Source organism: Astyanax mexicanus, chromosome 1 (assembly GCF_023375975.1).
Source record: "Astyanax mexicanus isolate ESR-SI-001 chromosome 1, AstMex3_surface, whole genome shotgun sequence".
Classification (NCBI taxonomy): domain Eukaryota; kingdom Metazoa; phylum Chordata; class Actinopteri; order Characiformes; family Acestrorhamphidae; genus Astyanax; species Astyanax mexicanus.
In genome coordinates this window covers 18075415-18098404 of record NC_064408.1, presented here as the reverse complement: position 1 = coordinate 18098404, position 22990 = coordinate 18075415, and the positions used below count along the sequence as shown (strand labels likewise).

General features: G+C 38.1%; 1 protein-coding gene across 1 annotated transcript in view; it reads left to right on the top strand.

Annotated features, from left to right (window-relative positions):
- Window positions 1-22990, top strand: part of LOC103043084 (uncharacterized) — a 90612-nt gene that overhangs the window by 30050 nt on the left and 37572 nt on the right. Inside the window, 9 exon segments of the mRNA XM_049466505.1 lie at window positions 88-155; window positions 237-324; window positions 423-540; window positions 624-747; window positions 857-993; window positions 1167-1422; window positions 18992-19234; window positions 19339-19515; window positions 19598-19743. Coding sequence (XP_049322462.1) covers window positions 88-155; window positions 237-324; window positions 423-540; window positions 624-747; window positions 857-993; window positions 1167-1422; window positions 18992-19234; window positions 19339-19515; window positions 19598-19743 — 1357 coding nt within the window.

The following is a 22990-nucleotide window of genomic DNA, read 5'->3' as shown; positions in this document are numbered from 1 at the left end:
TTTAAACTATTCATTACTGAACTGACTTGTAAGCACAAAAAATTTCACATTTCTAATTATATGTAAACTTGTTGTCATATTACACAGAAACTGGCGGCAAGAAGGGTGGCAAGAAGAAGGGTGGTTCCATGCAGACTGTGTCCTCACAGTTCAGAGTATGTTACAATTGCAGTTCATTAACATTAATGCATTTAAATACACCATGAATGAATGCCAATAATTTATTTACTCCACAGGAAAATTTGGGCAAGCTAATGACCAACTTGAGGAGCACACATCCTCACTTTGTGCGTTGCCTGATTCCCAATGAGTCCAAGACTCCAGGTAAAGAAGATAATTTCAATCCAACCTGTTAATTTCCAGAGTGTGTTTATGTTTATGATAAAATATATATTATTGTTTACTTTTTTTGTATTTGTCAGGTCTTATGGAGAACTTCCTGGTTATCCACCAGCTTAGATGTAACGGTGTGCTGGAAGGTATCAGAATCTGCAGAAAGGGATTCCCCAGCAGAATCCTTTATGGTGACTTTAAACAGAGGTATAGAGGAAACTGAAGAAAGGTAAAGCTGTTTATTTTCCTTTATGTGAAGTAGAGCTGAAATATTTTGTATTTTAACACAGATACAAAGTGCTGAATGCCAGTGTCATCCCTGAGGGTCAGTTTATTGACAACAAGAAGGCCTGTGAGAAGCTCCTGGGGTCCATTGATATCGACCATGACCAGTACAGATTTGGTCACACAAAGGTGATTATTCACCATGGAAGGTTAAAAGATCAATGAAAAGTGCAATCATCTTATTATAAAAAAAATAATCAAACGTAGACTTGTAGTAAATTCCTCCTCTTACTTTCAGGTGTTCTTCAAAGCTGGTCTTCTGGGTACCCTTGAAGAGATGCGAGATGAGAAACTGGCTGCTTTGGTCACAATGACTCAGGCTGTTTGCCGCGGTTACCTCATGAGAAGAGAGTTTGTCAAGATGATGGAAAGAAGGTATTTAAAAAGATACCTTTGACACAACAATCAGTATCAATGACTTTCATTGTACATGCAGACTAAGCGGTCAATACTAAGTCAACAGCTCTAATAAAAAATGCTATACAGATAAATACAGCTATCTCAAACGCATCATTATTTTTAGACAATAAATTATTTAATTTCTTTAGGGAATCCATTTACACCATTCAGTACAACATCCGCTCATTCATGAATGTCAAACACTGGCCATGGATGAAGGTGTACTACAAGATCAAGCCTCTGCTGAAGAGTGCTGAGACTGAGAAGGAGCTGGCCACCATGAAAGAGGATTTCGCTAAATGCAAGGAAGACCTGGCCAAGGCTGAGGCCAAAAAGAAGGAGCTTGAGGAGAAAATGGTGTCTCTGCTGCAAGAGAGGAATGACCTGCAGCTTCAAGTGGCATCAGTAAGTATTATCACAACATGAAAATAATCTTTACCCGTTATTACATTTCTAAAGGTTTTAACCTATTAAATCTGTTCCAATAAACAGGAATCTGAGAATCTGTCTGATGCTGAGGAGAGATGTGAGGGTCTGATCAAGAGCAAAATCCAGCTTGAGGCTAAACTCAAAGAGACCACTGAGAGACTGGAGGATGAGGAAGAAATCAATGCTGAGCTGACTGCCAAGAAGAGGAAACTGGAGGATGAGTGCTCCGAGCTCAAGAAGGACATTGATGACTTGGAGCTGACCTTGGCTAAAGTGGAGAAAGAGAAACACGCCACTGAAAACAAGGTCAAAATTGCTTTAAGATGGAAAAGATTGCTCTTAAATCTGATTTCATATTAAAACTTTTCCAAACAATATGTCAAATGTGGTATCAAAATTGTAGGTGAAGAACCTCACTGAGGAGATGGCAGCTCAAGATGAGAGCATTGCTAAACTCACCAAGGAGAAGAAAGCCCTCCAAGAGGCACATCAGCAGACTCTTGATGACCTTCAGGCAGAGGAAGACAAAGTCAACACTCTGACAAAGTCCAAGACTAAGCTTGAGCAACAAGTGGATGATGTGAGTTACATCAATCATGGAACTGGATTATTAATAAAATAAGATTGGATAATCTAAACAAGCATTGTGTTTCTACAGCTGGAGGGTTCTCTGGAGCAAGAGAAGAAGCTCCGCATGGACCTGGAGAGAGCCAAGAGAAAGCTTGAGGGTGATCTGAAACTGGCTCAGGAATCCATCATGGACCTGGAGAATGACAAGCAGCAGTCTGAGGAGAAGATGAAGAAGTAATTTTAACTATATAAATAACAGCTAAACAATAGTATTTATTAACCAATGTTACAATACTATTTTCTGTATAACAAATATTATTTTTTTATTTTCTTAGGAAAGACTTTGAAATAAGCCAACTTCTTAGCAAGATTGAGGATGAGCAATCTCTGGGTGCTCAGCTTCAGAAGAAGATTAAGGAACTTCAGGTATTTATTTTTTCTGTCCACAAAGTATATATATATATATATATATATATATATATATATATATATGTTTATATATATATATATATATATATATATATATATATATATATAAACTACGGACATTGCTCCCAAATTCTAAATACAAATATTGTCATTCAGACCATTTCTTTGCAGAAAATGAGAAATGGCTGGAAAAACAAAAAAGATGCAAAGAAAACAAGTTTATAATTATAAAGTTTTAAGAGTTTAGAAATCAATATTTGGTGTTTTTTAATAAATATGTTTTTTAATAAAACTTACACACTGCTTTTGAATGTCTTCCTGCCACTCCTGGTGCGAAAATTCATGCAGTTCAGCTTAGTTTGATGGCTTGTGATCCTCCATCTTACCCTTGATTATATTCCAGAGGTTAATTTGGGAAAATCAAAGAAACTCATTATTTTTAAGTGGTCTCTTAATGTTTTCCAGAGCTGTATATATAGCATAATATATTGTTTTTTATACATTGTGTTATTAGTACAAATAACATTTTAGAGTTTCTTTCACTGTTAGGCCCGCATTGAGGAGCTGGAGGAAGAGATTGAGGCTGAACGTGCTGCTCGTGCCAAGGTTGAGAAACAGAGAGCTGATCTGTCCAGGGAACTTGAGGAGATCAGTGAGAGGCTTGAGGAAGCTGGAGGAGCAACTGCTGCACAGATTGAGATGAACAAGAAGCGGGAGGCTGAGTTCCAGAAGCTGCGTCGTGATCTTGAAGAGTCCACTCTGCAGCATGAAGCCACTGCTGCTGCTCTCCGCAAAAAGCAGGCCGACAGCGTTGCTGAGCTTGGAGAACAAATCGACAACCTGCAGCGCGTCAAGCAGAAGCTCGAGAAAGAAAAGAGTGAATACAAAATGGAGATTGATGATCTCTCCAGCAACATGGAAGCTGTTGCTAAGGCCAAGGCATGTCTTTCATAGAAAATATTAAATAAATACATACATAATTCACTGAAATTTCAAAGTTGTGAATAAATAGTAATCATTTTTAATTACAGGCAAATCTTGAGAAGATGTGCAGAACCCTTGAGGATCAGCTCAGTGAAATCAAGTCCAAAAATGATGAGAATGTTCGCCAAAACAATGACCTCAGTGCTCAGAAGGCTAGGCTCCAGACTGAGAACGGTATCAAAGAATTACACACTTTCAGAATTCCATTACCTATTTAGTCTTTTGGTAAATTACCATTTAATTGCTTAGTTCATTGTAGTTCTTTTTACTAATTTTATTGTTGTACAGATATAATTAAGAAATGTACAGGTAATTAAACAATGAATGCCACACAGGTGAGTTTGGGCGCCAGCTGGAGGAGAAAGAGTCTTTGGTTTCTCAGCTGACCAGAGGAAAACAGGCCTTTACTCAGCAAATTGATGAGCTCAAGAGACAGATTGAAGAGGAGGTTAAGGTATGGATGTCATAAACTATATCTAATTCAATTTACTAGTAAGTTCATGTCAAGTAACAGAATGCCATATTTACTTTTCACAGGCAAAGAATGCCCTGGCCCATGGACTGCAGTCTGCTCGTCATGACTGTGACCTTCTCAGGGAGCAGTTTGAGGAGGAGCAGGAAGCAAAGGCTGAGCTTCAGCGTTCAATGTCCAAGGCCAACAGCGAGGTTGCCCAGTGGAGGTCTAAATATGAAACTGATGCCATCCAGCGCACTGAAGAGCTTGAGGAGGCAAAGTAGGAACAAAAGCTCTTTATTATATAAAAGGCTTAATTTAATGAAAATATGCACATCACTAAATCACACATTAAATATTGTAAAAAATATAATTTAAATAGGAAGAAACTGGCACAGCGCCTGCAGGAGGCTGAGGAACAAATTGAGGCTGTGAACTCCAAGTGTGCCTCTCTGGAGAAGACCAAGCAGAGACTCCAGGGTGAGGTGGAGGACCTCATGATTGATGTGGAGAGAGCCAATGCTTTGGCTGCCAACCTTGACAAGAAGCAGAGGAACTTTGACAAGGTAAACTGTATGAATAATTTACTGATAAATAATATAATTACATAGAAACATCATTGCTCTTGTGTCTGCTCATTAGCATATATGAAAAAAGTTTCATATGTCTACCAAAGGTGCTGGCAGAATGGAAGCAGAAGTTTGAGGAGGGTCAGGCAGAGCTGGAGGGAGCCCAGAAGGAGGCTCGTGGTCTGAGCACTGAACTCTTCAAGATGAAGAACTCTTATGAGGAAGCTCTTGACCAACTGGAGACCCTCAAGAGAGAGAACAAGAATCTGCAACGTATGTAACAACAGTCCAGGATCATTTTAGATACAGTTTTAATATCTAGAATAGTAATAAAATAAATGTTTTTTAATTCTGTTACAGAGGAGATCTCAGACCTGACTGAACAGATTGGTGAGACTGGAAAGAGCATTCATGAGCTGGAGAAGGCCAAGAAGACAGTGGAGACTGAGAAGGCGGAGATTCAGACTGCCCTGGAAGAGGCAGAGGTACATTTTCTATTCTAAGTTCCTTTTCATGGATCTTTTTTGTGTGTAAAAATATACAAAACTGTTACACTGAAATCTTTACCCTACTTATTTTGACATATAATAAAGAGCACATGAGGAGCACTGTCATAATTAATATTAAATATTTAATTATTAATTACAGGGTACTCTGGAGCATGAGGAGTCCAAGATTCTCCGCGTCCAGCTTGAGCTCAACCAGGTCAAGAGTGAAGTTGACAGGAAGCTTGCAGAGAAGGATGAGGAGATGGAGCAGATCAAGAGGAACAGCCAGAGAGTGATTGAATCCATGCAGAGCACTCTGGACTCTGAGGTCAGAAGCAGGAATGATGCTTTGAGAATCAAGAAGAAGATGGAAGGAGATCTCAATGAGATGGAAATTCAGCTGAGCCACGCCAATCGCCAAGCATCCGAGGCCCAGAAACAACTGAGGAATGTGCAGGGACAACTGAAGGTATTTTCTTTGGAATTATAAAGCAATTTTCACCTGCATCATATAATGTACACACATGGAATAATATGATAGATATCTAAAACACTACCTTTTTTATCTTTAGGATGCCCAGCTGCACCTTGATGATGCTGTGAGGGGACAAGAAGACATGAAGGAACAGGTGGCCATGGTGGAGCGCAGGAACACTCTGATGTTGGCTGAGATTGAGGAGCTCAGAGCTGCCCTGGAGCAGACAGAGAGAGGTCGCAAGGTGGCAGAGCAAGAGCTGGTGGATGCCAGTGAGCGCGTTGCACTGCTCCACTCTCAGGTATTAGAACTCTGTTGTTATAAAATCAAGAAATCTAAAACGTCTGACTTTCTGACTCTGAATGTATGATGATTTACATTATATCTTGCAGAACACAAGTCTGCTGAACACCAAGAAGAAACTTGAGGCTGACCTGGTTCAAGTCCAAGGTGAGGTTGATGACACTGTTCAGGAAGCAAGAAATGCAGAGGATAAGGCCAAGAAAGCCATCACTGATGTGAGTTCTTTTCTTCATGCCATGTCTGATTTGTTTTAAAGTTTACTCCAAAATCTAATCAAACCTTGTTTGATTAATCAGGCTGCAATGATGGCAGAAGAGCTCAAGAAGGAGCAGGACACCAGTGCTCACCTGGAGAGGATGAAGAAGAACCTGGAGGTCACAGTGAAAGACCTGCAGCACCGCCTGGATGAGGCTGAGAATCTGGCCATGAAGGGTGGAAAGAAACAACTCCAGAAACTGGAGTCCAGGGTTAGTCTTTTTTTGGAGGCTGTAGTTCACTTAATGCTCAGTTACAGTCTTTGTAATACAGAGTGGGAAGCAGTCAACTCCAGAATGTTTATTTCATTAAATATAATTTAAGGAGTTTTTTTCTGTATGCATAAACTCATCTAGGTGCGTGAACTGGAAGCTGAAGTTGAGGCTGAACAGAGGCGTGGAGTTGATGCTGTTAAGGGTGTCCGCAAGTATGAGAGAAGAGTAAAGGAACTTACCTACCAGGTATGTATAGAATATATCCAATTTAAATAATGAGAGTAGTGTTTAAACTAATAAATATAAACTAATAGCTGTGTGATTTATAGACTGAGGAGGACAAGAAAAATCTCACCAGGCTGCAGGATCTGGTTGATAAGCTGCAGCTGAAGGTCAAGGCTTACAAGAGACAAGCTGAGGAAGCTGTGAGTCTAATTTATGTCTGCATTTTGTATCAGCACACAAGACCTTTGTTAAAATATTACAGAAATCTCACACACATATTTTGCTTCTTTCTACAACACGAACGTTTAGGAGGAACAAGCCAATGGCCACCTGTCCAAGCTCAGGAAGGCCCAGCATGACCTGGAGGAGGCTGAAGAGCGTGCTGATATTGCTGAGTCTCAGGTTAACAAGCTCAGAGCAAAGAGCCGTGATAGTGGCAAGGTAAAATAGACAAAGTGTTTTATTCATAAAGACACAAAACATTTTAATATCATCATGACAGTTATTTAATGCTTTTTAACTCTTTTCCATAGGCCAAGGAAGAATAAAGCCTAAGCTGAGATTCTGCTGTTGTTATACAATATGACTATCAGCACAACTTCATTATCTGTTCAATAAAATTGTATATATCTGCATTGATCACTTGTATTCAAGTCATTCGTAATATACACAATGTTAGATCATGAACGAACATTTGGCAAATGCTATTTTTATGAGACACCTGCATGCATTTGTGCTCAGAATCTATCTTGTTAGTGCTGATTACCAGCTTATTTGTACACACATAAAAAGAGTTTCTTTAAAAAAGCGTATCAGTAACACACAGTTCAAAGGAGAAGTTTATATCTTGAGAACTTTATATCTTGTTTACACAAGTTGGATGTTTTTTCTAAACAACTGCAGATTACAGCGTCGTCAGTTCAATGAACTTTTGGTAAAAACAAGATACTTGGATGTATTGCCACTTTGGCAAAAGCCAAAACTGTTATCCTCAACTGAGGAAAAGCTGGCTGATGGTCATAAACAACCAAAAAAACATGAAACCACAGGCTTGCCATCAACTGGAAGCTACCAGAGCACCATTGTCACTGTTCAAAGCGAATCACATTTTAGATCGTCTTGGAAATTGTTCCTTCCGAGAAAGAAGGTTCCAAATTCGACATCTTTAATCTTGACCTAAGTTTGCAGCTGAAACACCTGCACAGCAAAAACATTTTTTGGTGAAAAGTGTATGTACAGATGAGACAAAAACGGTTTCAGGAGTAAGGCTCAGACATTTAAATAAAAGCAGTATTGTATTGGGTTGTTCTGCTGCCAAAGCCTGCACAAAGTAAATTAAATAATAAAGAAATATAAGATTAACTAATGTTAAATTTGTACTTGGCATTTATTGAGATAACATCAAGAATGATAATAACTGGAAAAAGGTGTCAATCAGCAATAGAGCCGGCATGGACAAAACAAAATACAGGAATGGTGTCAGCTGTTGTTTGGCAATAATATACAGTGGTGTGTACAGAGTGTTTGCCCCCTTCCTGATTTCTTTGCATGTTTTCCACTAAATGTTTCAAATCATTAAACAAATTTTAACATTAGTCAGACAACACAAGCAAAAACTAAATGCAGTTTTTAAATAAAGTTTGTTGAGCCACCCTTAGCAGCAACAACTGCAATCAAGCATTTGCTGTATTTTGCAACGAGGTTTCACAGCGCTGTGCAGGAAGTTTGTCCCACTCTTTTTTGCAGAATTGTTGTAATTCCGCTACATTGGATGGTTTTTGAGCCACAGGTCACGCCACAGCATCTCAATCGGATTCAGGTCAGGAATTTGACTAGGTCCTGACAAAGTCTTCACTTTGTTTTTTACTTCTGCCATTCAGAAGTGGACTTGCTGATGTGTTTTGGATCATTTTCTTCTGCAGAACAAATTTTGCTTCTGGACATTCTCCTTTACGGCGGGACATTCTCCGTACATTCTACTTTACGATTGTTTGGTAGACAGTAAAATGTATGGTTTCTTTTATCACAGAAAGTCTTCCAGGTCCTGAATCAGCAAAGCAGCCCCAGACCATCACACTACAGTAAACCGCCACATTACGGACCACCAAACTACACCACTACAGTTAAAAACATATTTATTTTTTTCTAAAATGTGGTGTTACGTTTATCTTTTGTCTCATCAGTCCACAGAGTATTTTCCCAAAAGTCTTGGGAATCATCAAGATGTTTTCTGACAAAATTGACACAAGCATTACCGTTCTTTTTGCTTAGCACAGGTTTTCGTCTTGGCACTCTGCCGTGCATGCTGTTTTTGCCCAGTCTTCTTCTTAGTGGGGTAGGTCAGGCCTGCAGTTTTTTGCATGTTGTTGTGGGGTCTTTTGTGACCTCACAATGTTCACCATGTTCCAAGTTTTCGCCATTTGTGGCGAAATGGCTTTCACTGTGGTTTGTTGTCCCAAACTTTAGAAATGGCTTTCTAAACTTTTCTGGACTGATAGATCTTAATTACTCTCTTTATCATTTGGTCCTGCATTTTTCTGGAAATTGACATAATCTCTAATATCTTGTGGTCTTCTTTTGCTTTGTCTGGCAGGTCCTATTTAGGTCATTTCTTGATTAAGAACAGATGGGGCAATAATCAGGCCTGGTGTGGCTAGAGAAACTGAAACCAGGTGTGAAAAATTACAGTTAAGTTATTTAACTGGGGGAGGGGTGGTTAACACTTAACTTTCCCTTAATAATAAAAACATTTAAAAACTGCTATTGTGTTTACTTGTGTTGTCTTTGACATATATTTAAATTTGTTTGATGATCTGAAACATGCTTTTTCACACCACTGTCTCTTTAGCACAGGCTACAAGTATGTGCTACATGACAGTATATATTTAGGCAATATAATGTAATTAACACAACAGATCTGGCATACATAAAACAAATTGTTGATATTTCACAATGGAACACAAAGATTTACAGTGTCATAAAAAAGTATTTTTGTCATACACACTTGAAAAGAACCTGTCTGATAACATGACACAGCATAAAAGATATCAGAAAGCAACACACTATTATTCCCCAGTATAAAGAAATTTAAGAACATATGAGAAAACAAAGTCATTGGCATCTTTAATTCAGGAAAAGAATACAAAGTCATTTCTAAGGATTTGGGACTAAACCACAGTGAGGTCTTTTATTCACAAATGGAGAAAACATGGAACACTGGTGAACCTTCCCTTGAGTGGCCGGCTTACTGAAATTACTCCAAAATGACATGAACAACTCATTCAGGAGGTAACAAAAAAACCCAGAACAACATCTAAAGAACTACAGGCCACACCTGCCTCAGTTAAGGTCAGTGTTAAGGATTCAATAATAAGAAAGAGACTGGTTGAAAATTATATCCATGGGAGAGTTCCAAGGAAAAAAACACTTCTGACCAAAAAGAACACAAAAGGCCCTTCATTTGCCAACAAACATCTTGATGATCCCCAGGCCCACAGATCCTTTAATGTGGCTAAATAGAAAAAAATGCTAAGAAGTGTGGACCATAATTCTTTCACAGAGATGTAAAAGACTCCATTCCAGTCCACTCCTTATCCATTTCCCGCCACTGCTTTACTGCAGTTGTTGTGACTGGCACAAACATATTAGGTTTAGGGTGTAAAAACAAGTAGGGGGCAAATAATTTTTTTTCATAGCACTGTAGTTAGAATGTTAGCTACGAGTCTAGTACTGCAATCATTAGCATTAGCAGTATGTGTTGCTGTTTTTGCAGCTATAGCTGGCAGAGTTGCACCAAGAGATGTGTGGGTACGAGAGAGAAGCGCTTAGCGCATGCATAAAAGCAAAAGATGCATGTATTCTGATTTGACAGTTTACATTCATGAAAAATGGATCAGATACGTGTAACGATACAGACAGGAGTCAAATGCACAAGGTAAAATGAGATGAGGCTTTAAAAGGTAAAATTGTAAAATTGACTGTGGGGGGAGGCTGGTAGGCGTTCTCTGCTGCAGTGCTGTTAGCCAATCAGAGGTGATATATTTGCATGTATGAATATTTATGAGCAAGAGTCAAAATCTTTCTTTCTTCAGAGACCTCTAATTCATCTAAAGCAGGGCTAAATAGGAACCTGAGCACATTTTTTTCACAAAAAAATACGGCTCACATGGCATTCATTCATACTAGAGACCACAACTAGACTGTTTAAAACGAAAAATCGATGGAATGAGACCTTTAATATAAGGGACATAAACAGAGAAAGCAGTCGTTACAGAGACCAGAGAAACAGCAAACCAAAACATCAGAGGCAACTCACTAGACTAAAGAGTAAACCTGAGTCAGAAAATAGAGTAGGAAATTTGGAAGAGCACAATGTAAACAAATCATAAAGGGCGAGAGAAAAGACAAAGTCAAATGGGAAAAAACAGGTAATTCACGGAGATACAAACAGAGATAGAACGCTCAGTATGTCACTGGATAATAGTGGCAATACTTCACGGAAAACATACAAAATAGACAGGTTTAGAATTCAGGCAATGACAAGAGTGAGAAAGCGAGCTGATTGATCCAGACACGTGTTAGAGACAGATGCATGCTGGGGGTCCTGAGGTGGAGATTGTCCATTGAAAGAAACGGAGGAGTCTGGGTTTTGGACTACACAGTTTCTATTAGGCGTGACAATAAATATCAGATTTTTAAAAAATCTGATTTGGCACATATATACATCCATGAAAAAATCAGATCTGAGCCACATTGAGCCAAAAATCATATTTGAGTAACTTCAGCCTGGTAACGTGAACATAGCCAAAAGCATTCATATCAGATAAAGGGCGCTAGTGGATTGTTTTGAAATCAGATTCTGACTTTTCAACAAGAACATATTTTTTTCATAAAGGGTTTATTAATTATATGGCAATTGCGGCCTATGTCATTATTTTTATTTAATTTTATAGGAATAAATTATGTTGTCCCTCCTAGTTGCATATTTTGTGTAAAAAAGCCATCCATTATATCAGAATGTACAGAAAGGGGTCACATAAAAACACAAGGCAATGGGTAATGAGAACTAGGCTTATTTTGATAACTATTTTGGAATTATTACAATGACTAGTTTGTCCCACTGATATAATGATAATACAATAACACCATAATCCAAAATTACACCATAATACAAAAATGATGCACATATTTTCTATCAGCACACAAACTCTGCAGCTGTGGTGAGGTCAGGTACAGGGTGTAGGACAGTCTTGCTGACAATGCAGTTTAGTCCATAAGCTCAAAAGGGAAAAGTACCTACATTCTAACCCCACTGAGTGACGGTGACACACACAGTGAGCACACATGCACAGAGCATGTCCAACAGTGGACAAATACAAAAATTTCCCCTAAGAAAAACATTCTCGTGGACTATCAAGATCCAAAAAAAGGTCCAAAAAGTTTTTGGAGTGCAATAAGTAAGTTATAAGTTATAAATACTTTACAATGAGCGAAATTAAGTTTAATTACACAAAGAAAATGACAAACAGAAGTGAGAATCAGAATTTGGTGATGATGAGCTAGAAAACAGTTTGTGATTGCCTGGAACATGATCGTGGCCATGATATCAGACTGGAAAGAAAGGAAAATGTAGGGCGTGTTTCACATTTATTGACATTTTGATATTTTATGACATTTTGCAATGAATTAAAACATATATATTTCTAAAGTTTTGAATGTATATTTATATTACTTCTAGCTATAAATAGTGTAAAATCTCAAATGTGCATATGCTTAATGTGTTTAAAAAGATGAGGTGTCCATATTTTCCTGGAAGTGCATGCCTACAAACACTGATAACCAATTTAATAGCTCACCACTGCTTAAATAAAATAAACATTCCTGACCGCCTGTCATACATCTTCCTGAAATGTTTTTAAATGGTCAAAACTTCAGTCAGGAAAAAAATTAAAATGCTTTTCAGATTTTTTTTGGGGGGGGGGTGGGTGGGGGTTTCTGAGTGGGCATGTATGTACATATATATATATATATATATATATATATACACACACACTTGCAGTTGTTTCATTTATCTTAACCAAATTGTAACTATAGAATTGTTTTACACAATGTTTTGATGTTTCCCTGACACTGTCTACTCAATAGTATTTCAAGTGTTGCCAACCCTGTAAGTTGTTAACACTGAGCATAAAGGTTGCTTGTAAACACATGCAAATACCAGCTGTTTAGAATTGTCCATTTGTGGTGCAGGGTACAGCAGCAGGGAAACCATTCTTAGGTGTCACATTTCAAAGGTCACCATTTCCCAGGCAATAAACTGTTTGATTGAAGAATAATTAATTAATTAATGAATAAGTGAATAAATAAATAATAGAAGTAAGTAAAAGGAAAAAAGAAAAAAATACAGAAAGAAAGAAAGAAAAAAGAAAACAAAGAAAGAAATATGAAAAGAATTAAATAGACAATTTTGCCAAAGGAGGGTAGACTAATAAAACTTGTATATAATAATCATGTTTGAGAATATTATAAATGTAAAAAACAAATCACAGATATCATTTAATCTTTTTAAATAAAAAAATAAGCAAAAGTGATAAGCAATTTAAAATTAAAAGTTTAAACATGTAAATGCAGGTTAGAGCCTTTAAACATTCTTAAAACACAAAACACCCAATAAGGCACCAAAAATTTTGTTCGTGCCTGCAGATGGTTGAGACCACTCAAAATAAATCAAAAAGTTAGTGCTTCCCTTTAATGGATTCTGCTTAGTCTGCAAACTGACCTCAATAAAAGGGTGAGGGGAGCTGCAGGAGACGCAGAGGAGACCTTAGAAGTTCCTGCCAGTGGTAAGAGGCTGCACTGTGTGTTATTGAAATATACTAAAACTTAATTTGAAACTGTTCTAACATCAAATGCTGTATTTGTATTTAAGGGGTGTCGACATTTCATCTGGTCTCAGGCAAGAAAAAAGTAAGACATTTTTAAGTTATGTTAGTAACTTAATATGAACATAAATAATATTAGCCATATTAGCCATGAACAAAATATGCTATAACTAATTTAAACAAACACTATCAAAAAGTAAATATAAATAAAACATAAAAGGTAGCCTGTTGTATGTTGAGATGAGTTCTGACTGTTTGATTATTTGACAAAAATCATAGACAGCTTAGAAAAAAAAAAACTGTAATAATGAGAATACATGTTTTTTATGCTGTTTTAAAATCTTTTATATTTTTTGCATTTTTTCTGTTTTTTTTTTTACATACTTAAACAATTTTATATTCTCATTCTCTATGTAGCAAACAGCCACCATGAGTACGGACGCAGAGATGGCCGTTTACGGCAAAGCTGCCATCTACCTCCGAAAGCCTGAGAAGGAGAGAATTGAGGCTCAAAACAAGCCCTTTGATGCTAAGAGCGCTTGCTATGTAGCTGATGTAAAAGAGCTGTACCTTAAGGGTACAATCAAGAGCAGAGATGGCGGCAAAGTCGTTGTCGAAGTTCTTGACACCAAGGAGGTGAGCATTATTGCAGAAATGTATGTTATTATATCACAGATAGTGTCTAAACTAACTACACATTATTTTATTCTCTAACAGGAGAGAACAGTTAAGGAGGATGATGTCAGCCCCATGAATCCTCCCAAGTTCGACAAGATTGAGGACATGGCCATGATGACCCATCTCAATGAAGCCTCTGTGCTTTATAACCTCAAAGAGCGTTATGCGGCATGGATGATCTACGTAAGTAATAAATATCATGACTGAAATCGGATATTGGCCATGGCCCAGAATTCACATATTGGTGCATCCCTACATATAAGTGTGGTTTATAGATGTATAAAACATATAGTATGTTCAAAAAATACCTCTTCCTATCTGCCTCAGACCTACTCTGGACTGTTCTGCGCGACTGTGAACCCCTACAAGTGGCTTCCAGTCTATGACGCAGAAGTGGTGGCTGCCTACAGAGGCAAAAAGCGCATGGAGGCCCCACCCCACATCTTCTCTGTCTCTGACAATGCCTACCAGTTCATGCTTACTGGTAAGATATGAAGAAAATTAAAAGTCTGAAGACAAAAATTTTATTTGCACATTGCCAGACCTATATCTTTTAGAGTTGTTTTTCATTTACTCACAGAATGTAAAAACATCAACTGTGCATCATGTCCAAATATTAACTGAAAAAGCATCAGAAATGGTCTAAGATCACATGGAGTTAGATGATAATGAATAAAATCACAATGATTTTTACTAAAATATACAAAAAGGTTTTTGCATATTCTGTCAAATGATCATTTTATATAGAATTGTTCCAACAATTGACATATTAGTTAAAGGCTTTTGACTCATTATGGCATTTTTATATTACAGACAGGGAAAATCAGTCTGTCCTGATTACGTAAGTATAAACAACATACAAATTTGTGTTGCATTTTGTTCTGTAACACTGCTTTAGAAACTAATTAAATTTAAAAAAAAACAGTGGAGAATCCGGTGCTGGAAAGACTGTAAACACCAAGCGTGTCATCCAGTACTTTGCCACAGTTGCAGTACAAGGTGACAAGAAGAAGGAATCTTCCAGCAAAATGCAGGTAAAATACGAATCTACAACTAAAACTTCTTATTTGTAAGATCATTAAGTTTTAAACTAGTGATTTAAATGATACATTATTGTGTGCTGCAGGGATCTCTTGAGGACCAGATCATTGCTGCTAACCCATTGCTTGAGGCCTATGGTAATGCCAAGACAGTGAGAAATGACAACTCCTCTCGCTTCGTAAGTTATTCACTTCAACAGAATTCACTTTCACAAAAATATTGTGGAAAGTGTAGTGCTGTCCTCAGTATATAACTTCATCCCTATTGTTTCCTTAAAAAGGGTAAATTCATCAGAATCCACTTCGGCACAACTGGCAAACTGGCCAGTGCTGATATTGAGACCTGTAAGTTCCATGAATAGTTGTTTTTTTCTGAATTTGTGTAATTCTATGGTTCTACTTTTTACAAACTAGAAAATAACAGTGATTTATTGTCTGAACAGATCTGCTGGAAAAATCTAGAGTAACATTCCAGCTTTCAGATGAGAGAGGTTACCACATCTTCTACCAGATGATGACCAACCATAAACCTGAGCTGATTGGTAGGCAACTTTCCAGAAACTGTAAATCTTACCTTTGTCTGGACCAAAATATTTAAGAATCAGTTTAACATAAAGATTTTGTGTTGCAGAAATGACCCTCATCACCACCAACCCCTATGACTTCCCCATGTGCAGTCAGGGTCAAATCACAGTGCCAAGCATTGATGACAAAGAAGAGCTGGTTGCCACAGATGTAAGAGACTAAGAAAATTGCAAAATTATTATTTTTAATTCGCTGGATAAAATATGACTTATTAATAATTTTTATCTTTATTGTTCAGACTGCCATTGACATTCTGGGCTTCACTAATGAGGAGAAGATGGGCATCTACAAATTTACTGGAGCTGTTCTCCATCATGGCAACATGAAGTTCAAGCAAAAGCAGCGTGAGGAGCAGGCTGAGCCTGATGGCACAGAGGGTGAGACTTACTCAGATCCTACTTGAACAGTTCTTGTTTAATGTGCAAATAGTCTGGTTATTAAGCACGTTTGCTACTCTTGACAGATGCTGACAAAGTCGCCTATCTTCTGGGCTTGAACTCCGCTGATATGCTGAAGGCCTTGTGCTACCCTAGAGTGAAGGTCGGAAATGAGTTTGTCACAAAGGGACAGACCGTGCCACAGGTAAGTTTTATTTATTGCAAAATCTTTGTGGATAACAATGTAAGCTTTCCTTGAAATATAATAATATTTTTAATATATTTTACTTGTAGGTGTACAATGCTGTCAGCGCCCTGGCCAAATCTATCTATGAGAGGATGTTCTTGTGGATGGTTATTCGTATCAACCAGATGTTGGACACAAAACAACAAAGAAATTTCTTCATTGGTGTGCTGGACATTGCTGGATTTGAAATCTTTGATGTAGGTGTTTCCACTAATCACAAGCAAAATTGTATACAAACATGTTAAAAAACAGACTCATGTTTATTTTACATACCTTTAGTTCAACAGCATGGAGCAGCTGTGTATCAACTTCACCAATGAGAAACTGCAGCAGTTCTTCAACCACCACATGTTCGTCCTGGAGCAAGAAGAGTACAAAAAGGAGGGCATTGTCTGGGAGTTCATTGACTTTGGCATGGACTTGGCTGCTTGCATTGAGCTTATTGAGAAAGTGAGTAGAATTTATATTAATATATAGAACCTGATTATTACATTACCTGACCAGCAGATGTTTTTTTCAATAACACTTTTATTTTTAAACAGCCCATGGGTATCTTCTCCATCCTTGAAGAGGAGTGCATGTTCCCCAAGGCAACAGACACCAGCTTCAAGAACAAGCTGTATGATCAGCATCTTGGAAAGTGTAATGCTTTCCAGAAGCCCAAGCCTGCCAAAGGCAAGGCTGAAGCACACTTCTCCCTGGTTCACTATGCTGGTACTGTGGACTACAACATTGCTGGCTGGCTGGATAAGAACAAGGACCCACTGAACGAGTCTGTCTTGGGACTGTACCAGAAGTCTGCAGTAAAACTGTTATCTACTCTTTATCCACCTGTTGTTGAAGGTACTATTTGTTAAATATATATATATATATATATTTCTTTATTTCATCTTTATTTCACCAGGCTAGTCATTAAGAACAAGTTCTTATTTACAATAACGGCCTGGCAAGCAGCAGAAACCACTTGAGGAACAATATAAAAGCAACAAACTATCTAATAAACAGAAACAAAAAAAAAAAACAATAATGTTAAAACAATCAATTAACCGCAAAGCATGTGCATGTGTCAGTAAAAACCTCTTGAACACATTTTTTTAAATTTTGAAATGCGGATAAAAGCCTCTAATTTTAGAGCTTTTTGTAGTGTGTTACAGTCTTCTGCAACAGATGACTGAAATGATAATCTTCCAAAAGTAGTATATGTTTTGGGAATTTTAAGCTGAATGGTGCTGGCAGAGCGGGTGTTGTATGTAACAGGCAGTGGTTGGATCAAGTTCTGTAGATAAGGCGGTGATTGGCCAAGGAGAGTTTTGTAGATGAGTGTAAACTAGTGTATACTGCGACGATATTTAATGAACTTATTTACTTTTCTGCTTGAATTCATAAACATTACTTCATTAAATGTTGTGTACAGAGCCTAAGGGAGGTAAGGGAGGCAAGAAGAAGGGTGGTTCCATGCAGACTGTGTCCTCACAGTTTAGGGTATGTTACATTTACAGGTCACATACGTCAAAGCTTTTCTATATAAGGCATGCATACCAACTTTTCTACCACTCCACAGGAGAACTTGGGCAAGCTAATGACCAACTTGAGGAGCACACATCCTCACTTTGTGCGTTGCCTGATTCCCAATGAGTCTAAGACCCCAGGTAAAGAAGAATATTTCAGTCAATATTTTACCAATCCAGAGTGTGTTTATATTTACAATTAAATATTAATTAATGTTAACTGTTTTGTATTTGTCAGGTCTTATGGAAAACTTCCTGGTTATCCACCAGCTTAGATGTAACGGTGTGCTGGAAGGTATCAGAATCTGCAGAAAAGGATTCCCCAGCAGAATCCTTTATGGTGACTTCAAACAGAGGTAGAGTGAAAGCTGAAGAAATAAAAAACTTATGCTTTTATTTTATCTGAAGTAGAGCTAAAATCTTTTTTATGTTTTACAGATACAAGGTGCTGAATGCCAGTGTCATCCCTGAGGGACAGTTTATTGACAACAAGAAGGCCTGTGAGAAGCTTCTAGGTTCAATTGATGTCGACCATGACCAGTACAGATTTGGACACACAAAGGTAATTATTCACCACAAAAAGAGAAGAGATCAATAACTTAATGAACAGATAAAACACAGTATAAAAATACTACATAAAACTCAGTCTAGTGTTTTCTTTACTTGGTTTCAGGTGTTCTTTAAAGCTGGTCTGCTGGGTACTCTTGAGGAGATGCGTGATGAGAAACTGGCTTCTCTGGTCACAATGACTCAGGCTCTTTGTCGTGGTTACCTCATGAGAAGAGAATATGTGAAGATGACAGAGAGGAGGTATTTACAAAATACTAAAAATTAGAGTAAAAAAATAAGGTATTTCATACTGTTAATATTTGGTACAGCAGTGGAAGAATAAAGCTCTTTATTCTTTCAGGGACTCCATTTACACCCTCCAGTACAACATCCGCTCATTCATGAATGTCAAACACTGGCCTTGGATGAAGGTGTACTACAAGATCAAGCCTCTGCTGAAGAGTGCTGAGACTGAGAAGGAGCTGGCCACCATGAAAGAGGATTTCGCTAAATGCAAGGAAGACCTGGCCAAGGCTGAGGCCAAAAAGAAGGAGCTTGAGGAGAAAATGGTGTCTCTGCTGCAAGAGAAGAATGATCTGCAGCTTCAAGTGGCATCCGTCAGTATTGCTTTGACATAAAAATAATCCAAACCCATTCAAATATATAACATACATAGCATTTCTATTTATAATTAATTATTTTCCAATAAACAGGAATCTGAGAATCTGTCTGATGCTGAGGAGAGATGTGAGGGTCTGATCAAGAGCAAAATCCAGCTTGAGGCTAAACTCAAAGAGACCACTGAGAGACTGGAGGATGAGGAAGAAATCAATGCTGAGCTGACTGCCAAGAAGAGGAAACTGGAGGATGAGTGCTCCGAGCTCAAGAAGGACATTGATGACTTGGAGCTGACCTTGGCTAAAGTGGAGAAAGAGAAACATGCCACTGAAAACAAGGTCAGAACTGTTTACCAAACATAAAATAAATAATGTTCTCTCAAATCTGATTTCACATGTACAGATTTCCTAACAATATATTAAATGTTGTATCAAAATTGTAGGTGAAGAACCTCACTGAGGAGATGGCAGCTCAAGATGAGAGCATTGCTAAACTCACCAAGGAGAAGAAAGCCCTCCAAGAGGCACATCAGCAGACTCTTGATGACCTTCAGGCAGAGGAAGACAAAGTCAACACTCTGACAAAGTCTAAGACTAAGCTTGAGCAACAAGTGGATGATGTGAGTTACATGACTTAATCATGGAACTGGATTATTAATAAAATAAGTCTGGATAATCTAAACAAGCATTGTGTTTCTACAGCTGGAGGGTTCTCTGGAGCAAGAGAAGAAGCTCCGTATGGACCTGGAGAGAGCCAAGAGAAAGCTTGAGGGTGATCTGAAACTGGCTCAGGAATCCATCATGGACCTGGAGAATGACAAGCAGCAGTCTGATGAGAAGCTGAAGAAGTAATCTTAAAAATACCCATAAATATATATTAAACACAACCATAATTGTGACAACTGATATAATAATGTTGTATGTACATTGTATAATAAAAATACTGTGTCCTTTTCCCAGGAAAGACTTTGAAATTAGCCAACTTCTTAGCAAGATTGAGGATGAGCAATCTCTGGGTGCTCAGCTCCAGAAGAAGATCAAGGAACTTCAGGTATTTAGGAACTTTCTCTGTGACGGCCACACTAGAACTATATATATATATATATATATATATATATATATATATATATATATATATATATATATATATGTGTTGTCTCAATATGTAAAGTAGAATATTGTAATAGCAAATAACATTTTAGGGTTTCTCTTACTAACAGGCTCGTATTGAGGAGCTGGAGGAAGAGATTGAGGCTGAACGTGCTGCTCGTGCCAAGGTTGAGAAACAGAGAGCTGATTTGTCCAGGGAACTTGAGGAGATCAGTGAGAGGCTTGAGGAAGCTGGAGGAGCAACTGCTGCTCAGATTGAGATGAACAAGAAGCGCGAGGCTGAGTTCCAGAAGCTGCGTCGTGATCTTGAAGAGTCCACTCTGCAGCATGAAGCCACTGCTGCTGCTCTCCGCAAAAAGCAGGCCGACAGCGTTGCTGAGCTTGGAGAACAAATCGACAACCTGCAGCGCGTCAAGCAGAAGCTCGAGAAAGAAAAGAGCGAATACAAAATGGAGATTGATGATCTCTCCAGCAACATGGAAGCTGTTGCTAAGGCCAAGGCATGTGTTGCATGCAAAACAATAAATCAATATATAAATACCTTAAATGCATGTTTTTGGTATAGTGTGAGCATTAACATATTAATTACTTTTTTATTCACAGGCAAATCTTGAGAAGATGTGCAGAACCCTTGAGGATCAGCTCAGTGAAATCAAGACTAAAAACGATGAGAATGTTCGCCAAATCAATGACCTTAGTGCTCAGAAGGCTAGGCTCCAGACTGAGAATGGTAACTGAATAACTCACATTTAATTTGTAAATGATAAATTTGTAAATGTTCATGATATACTTTTATTTTACAATATCTATTGGTGATATTACTATATTGCACTGATAATGCTGCTAAATATGCATATGACTGAAACATTTTTTTAAATATTTTTTATGGTGTGCAGGTGAGTTTGGGCGCCAGCTGGAGGAGAAGGAATCTCTAGTTTCTCAGCTGACCAGAGGAAAACAGGCCTTTACTCAGCAAATTGATGAGCTAAAGAGACAGATTGAAGAGGAAGTTAAGGTAAAACAAGTCATAAATTAACAATTAAAATAAATAAATGATAAATAAACTTTGGGTCAGACAAAACATGATATGCCTCGCAAAGTGTAGTTAAAGCACAGTAACTACGTATTATTATGAAAGGGTTGGTTTTCATCACATGGCTCTCTCTTAAACTTTACCATACTTAAACATGCTGTTCAACACTCACAGAGGAACAGAGGAAGGTCTCTCTTTAGTTTATCATTTTATTTTGTCTTTGGTAAGCAATGATTGAAGCCATAGGTTATCATGACATTGTGGTACGTGCGTTTTTTTTTTTTTAGGCAAAGAATGCCCTGGCCCATGGACTGCAGTCTGCTCGTCATGACTGTGACCTTCTCAGGGAGCAGTTTGAGGAAGAGCAGGAAGCAAAGGCTGAGCTTCAGCGTTCAATGTCCAAGGCCAACAGCGAGGTTGCCCAGTGGAGATCTAAATATGAAACTGATGCCATCCAGCGCACTGAGGAGCTCGAGGAGGCAAAGTAGGAACAAAAGGCTGTTTAGGACATAAATGGTGTTCATGTGTAAAAATATATTCTCAATATTTACAGAAGGTATGCACAACCCTAACACACACTTTTTATATTTTATAGGAAGAAGTTGGCACAGCGCCTGCAGGAGGCTGAGGAACAGACAGAAGCTGTGAACTCCAAGTGTGCCTCTCTGGAAAAGACCAAGCAGAGACTCCAGGGCGAGGTGGAGGACCTCATGATTGATGTGGAGAGAGCCAATGCCTTGGCTGCCAACCTTGACAAGAAGCAGAGAAACTTTGACAAAGTAAACTGTACAAATAATTTAATGATGAATAATCTGTTTACATAAAATGATCCTTCTTTTGGTGTCTGATTATTGTGCTTTGAGAACTGAAGTGTCTGTGTCTCTGTGTTTCTACAAACAGGTCTTGGCAGAATGGAAGCAGAAGTTTGAGGAGGGTCAGGCAGAGCTGGAGGGAGCCCAGAAGGAGGCTCGTGGTCTGAGCACTGAACTTTTCAAGATGAAGAACTCTTATGAGGAAGCTCTTGACCAACTGGAAACCCTCAAGAGAGAGAACAAGAATCTGCAACGTATGTAACAACAGTCCAGGATCATTTTAGATACAGTTGTAATGTCTAGAATAGTAATAAAATAAATTGTGTTTTAATTCTGTTACAGAGGAGATCTCAGACCTGACTGAACAGATTGGTGAGACTGGAAAGAGCATTCATGAGCTGGAGAAGGCTAAGAAGGCAGTGGAGACTGAGAAGGCAGAGATTCAGACTGCCCTGGAAGAGGCAGAGGTACACTTTATACACTGAATGAAAGAAATTACACTTTTGTCATTTGTGTAGTGTTAATTTGTGTTCCTGTAGGATTTTTATTTTGCCTGAAACTAATATACACAACAAATGTACTAAAATGTTGGTCTAATTTTATGACATTATTGTTAATTCCATGAAATACTCATGTTGACAACTGCTGTAATATTAATTGTTTATAAAGAAAACATAATCGACTTACAATTCTTACAGGGAACTCTGGAGCATGAGGAGTCCAAGATTCTCCGTGTACAGCTTGAGCTCAACCAGGTCAAGGGTGAAGTTGACAGAAAGCTTGCAGAGAAGGATGAGGAGATGGAGCAGATCAAGAGGAACAGCCAGAGAGTGATTGAATCCATGCAGAGCACTCTGGACTCTGAGGTCAGAAGCAGGAATGATGCTTTGAGAATCAAGAAGAAGATGGAAGGAGATCTCAATGAGATGGAAATTCAGCTGAGCCACGCCAATCGCCAAGCATCCGAGGCCCAGAAACAACTGAGGAATGTGCAGGGACAACTGAAGGTATTTATTATCAAAATATAAAAGCCCTTTTCAGATACAATGTAAAAACCTTTTGTTTAATATGCTACCTTTTCTTTTTGGTTAGGTTTACATCAGTTTTTGGTAATTTGCAATGTATATAACCAAAATTACC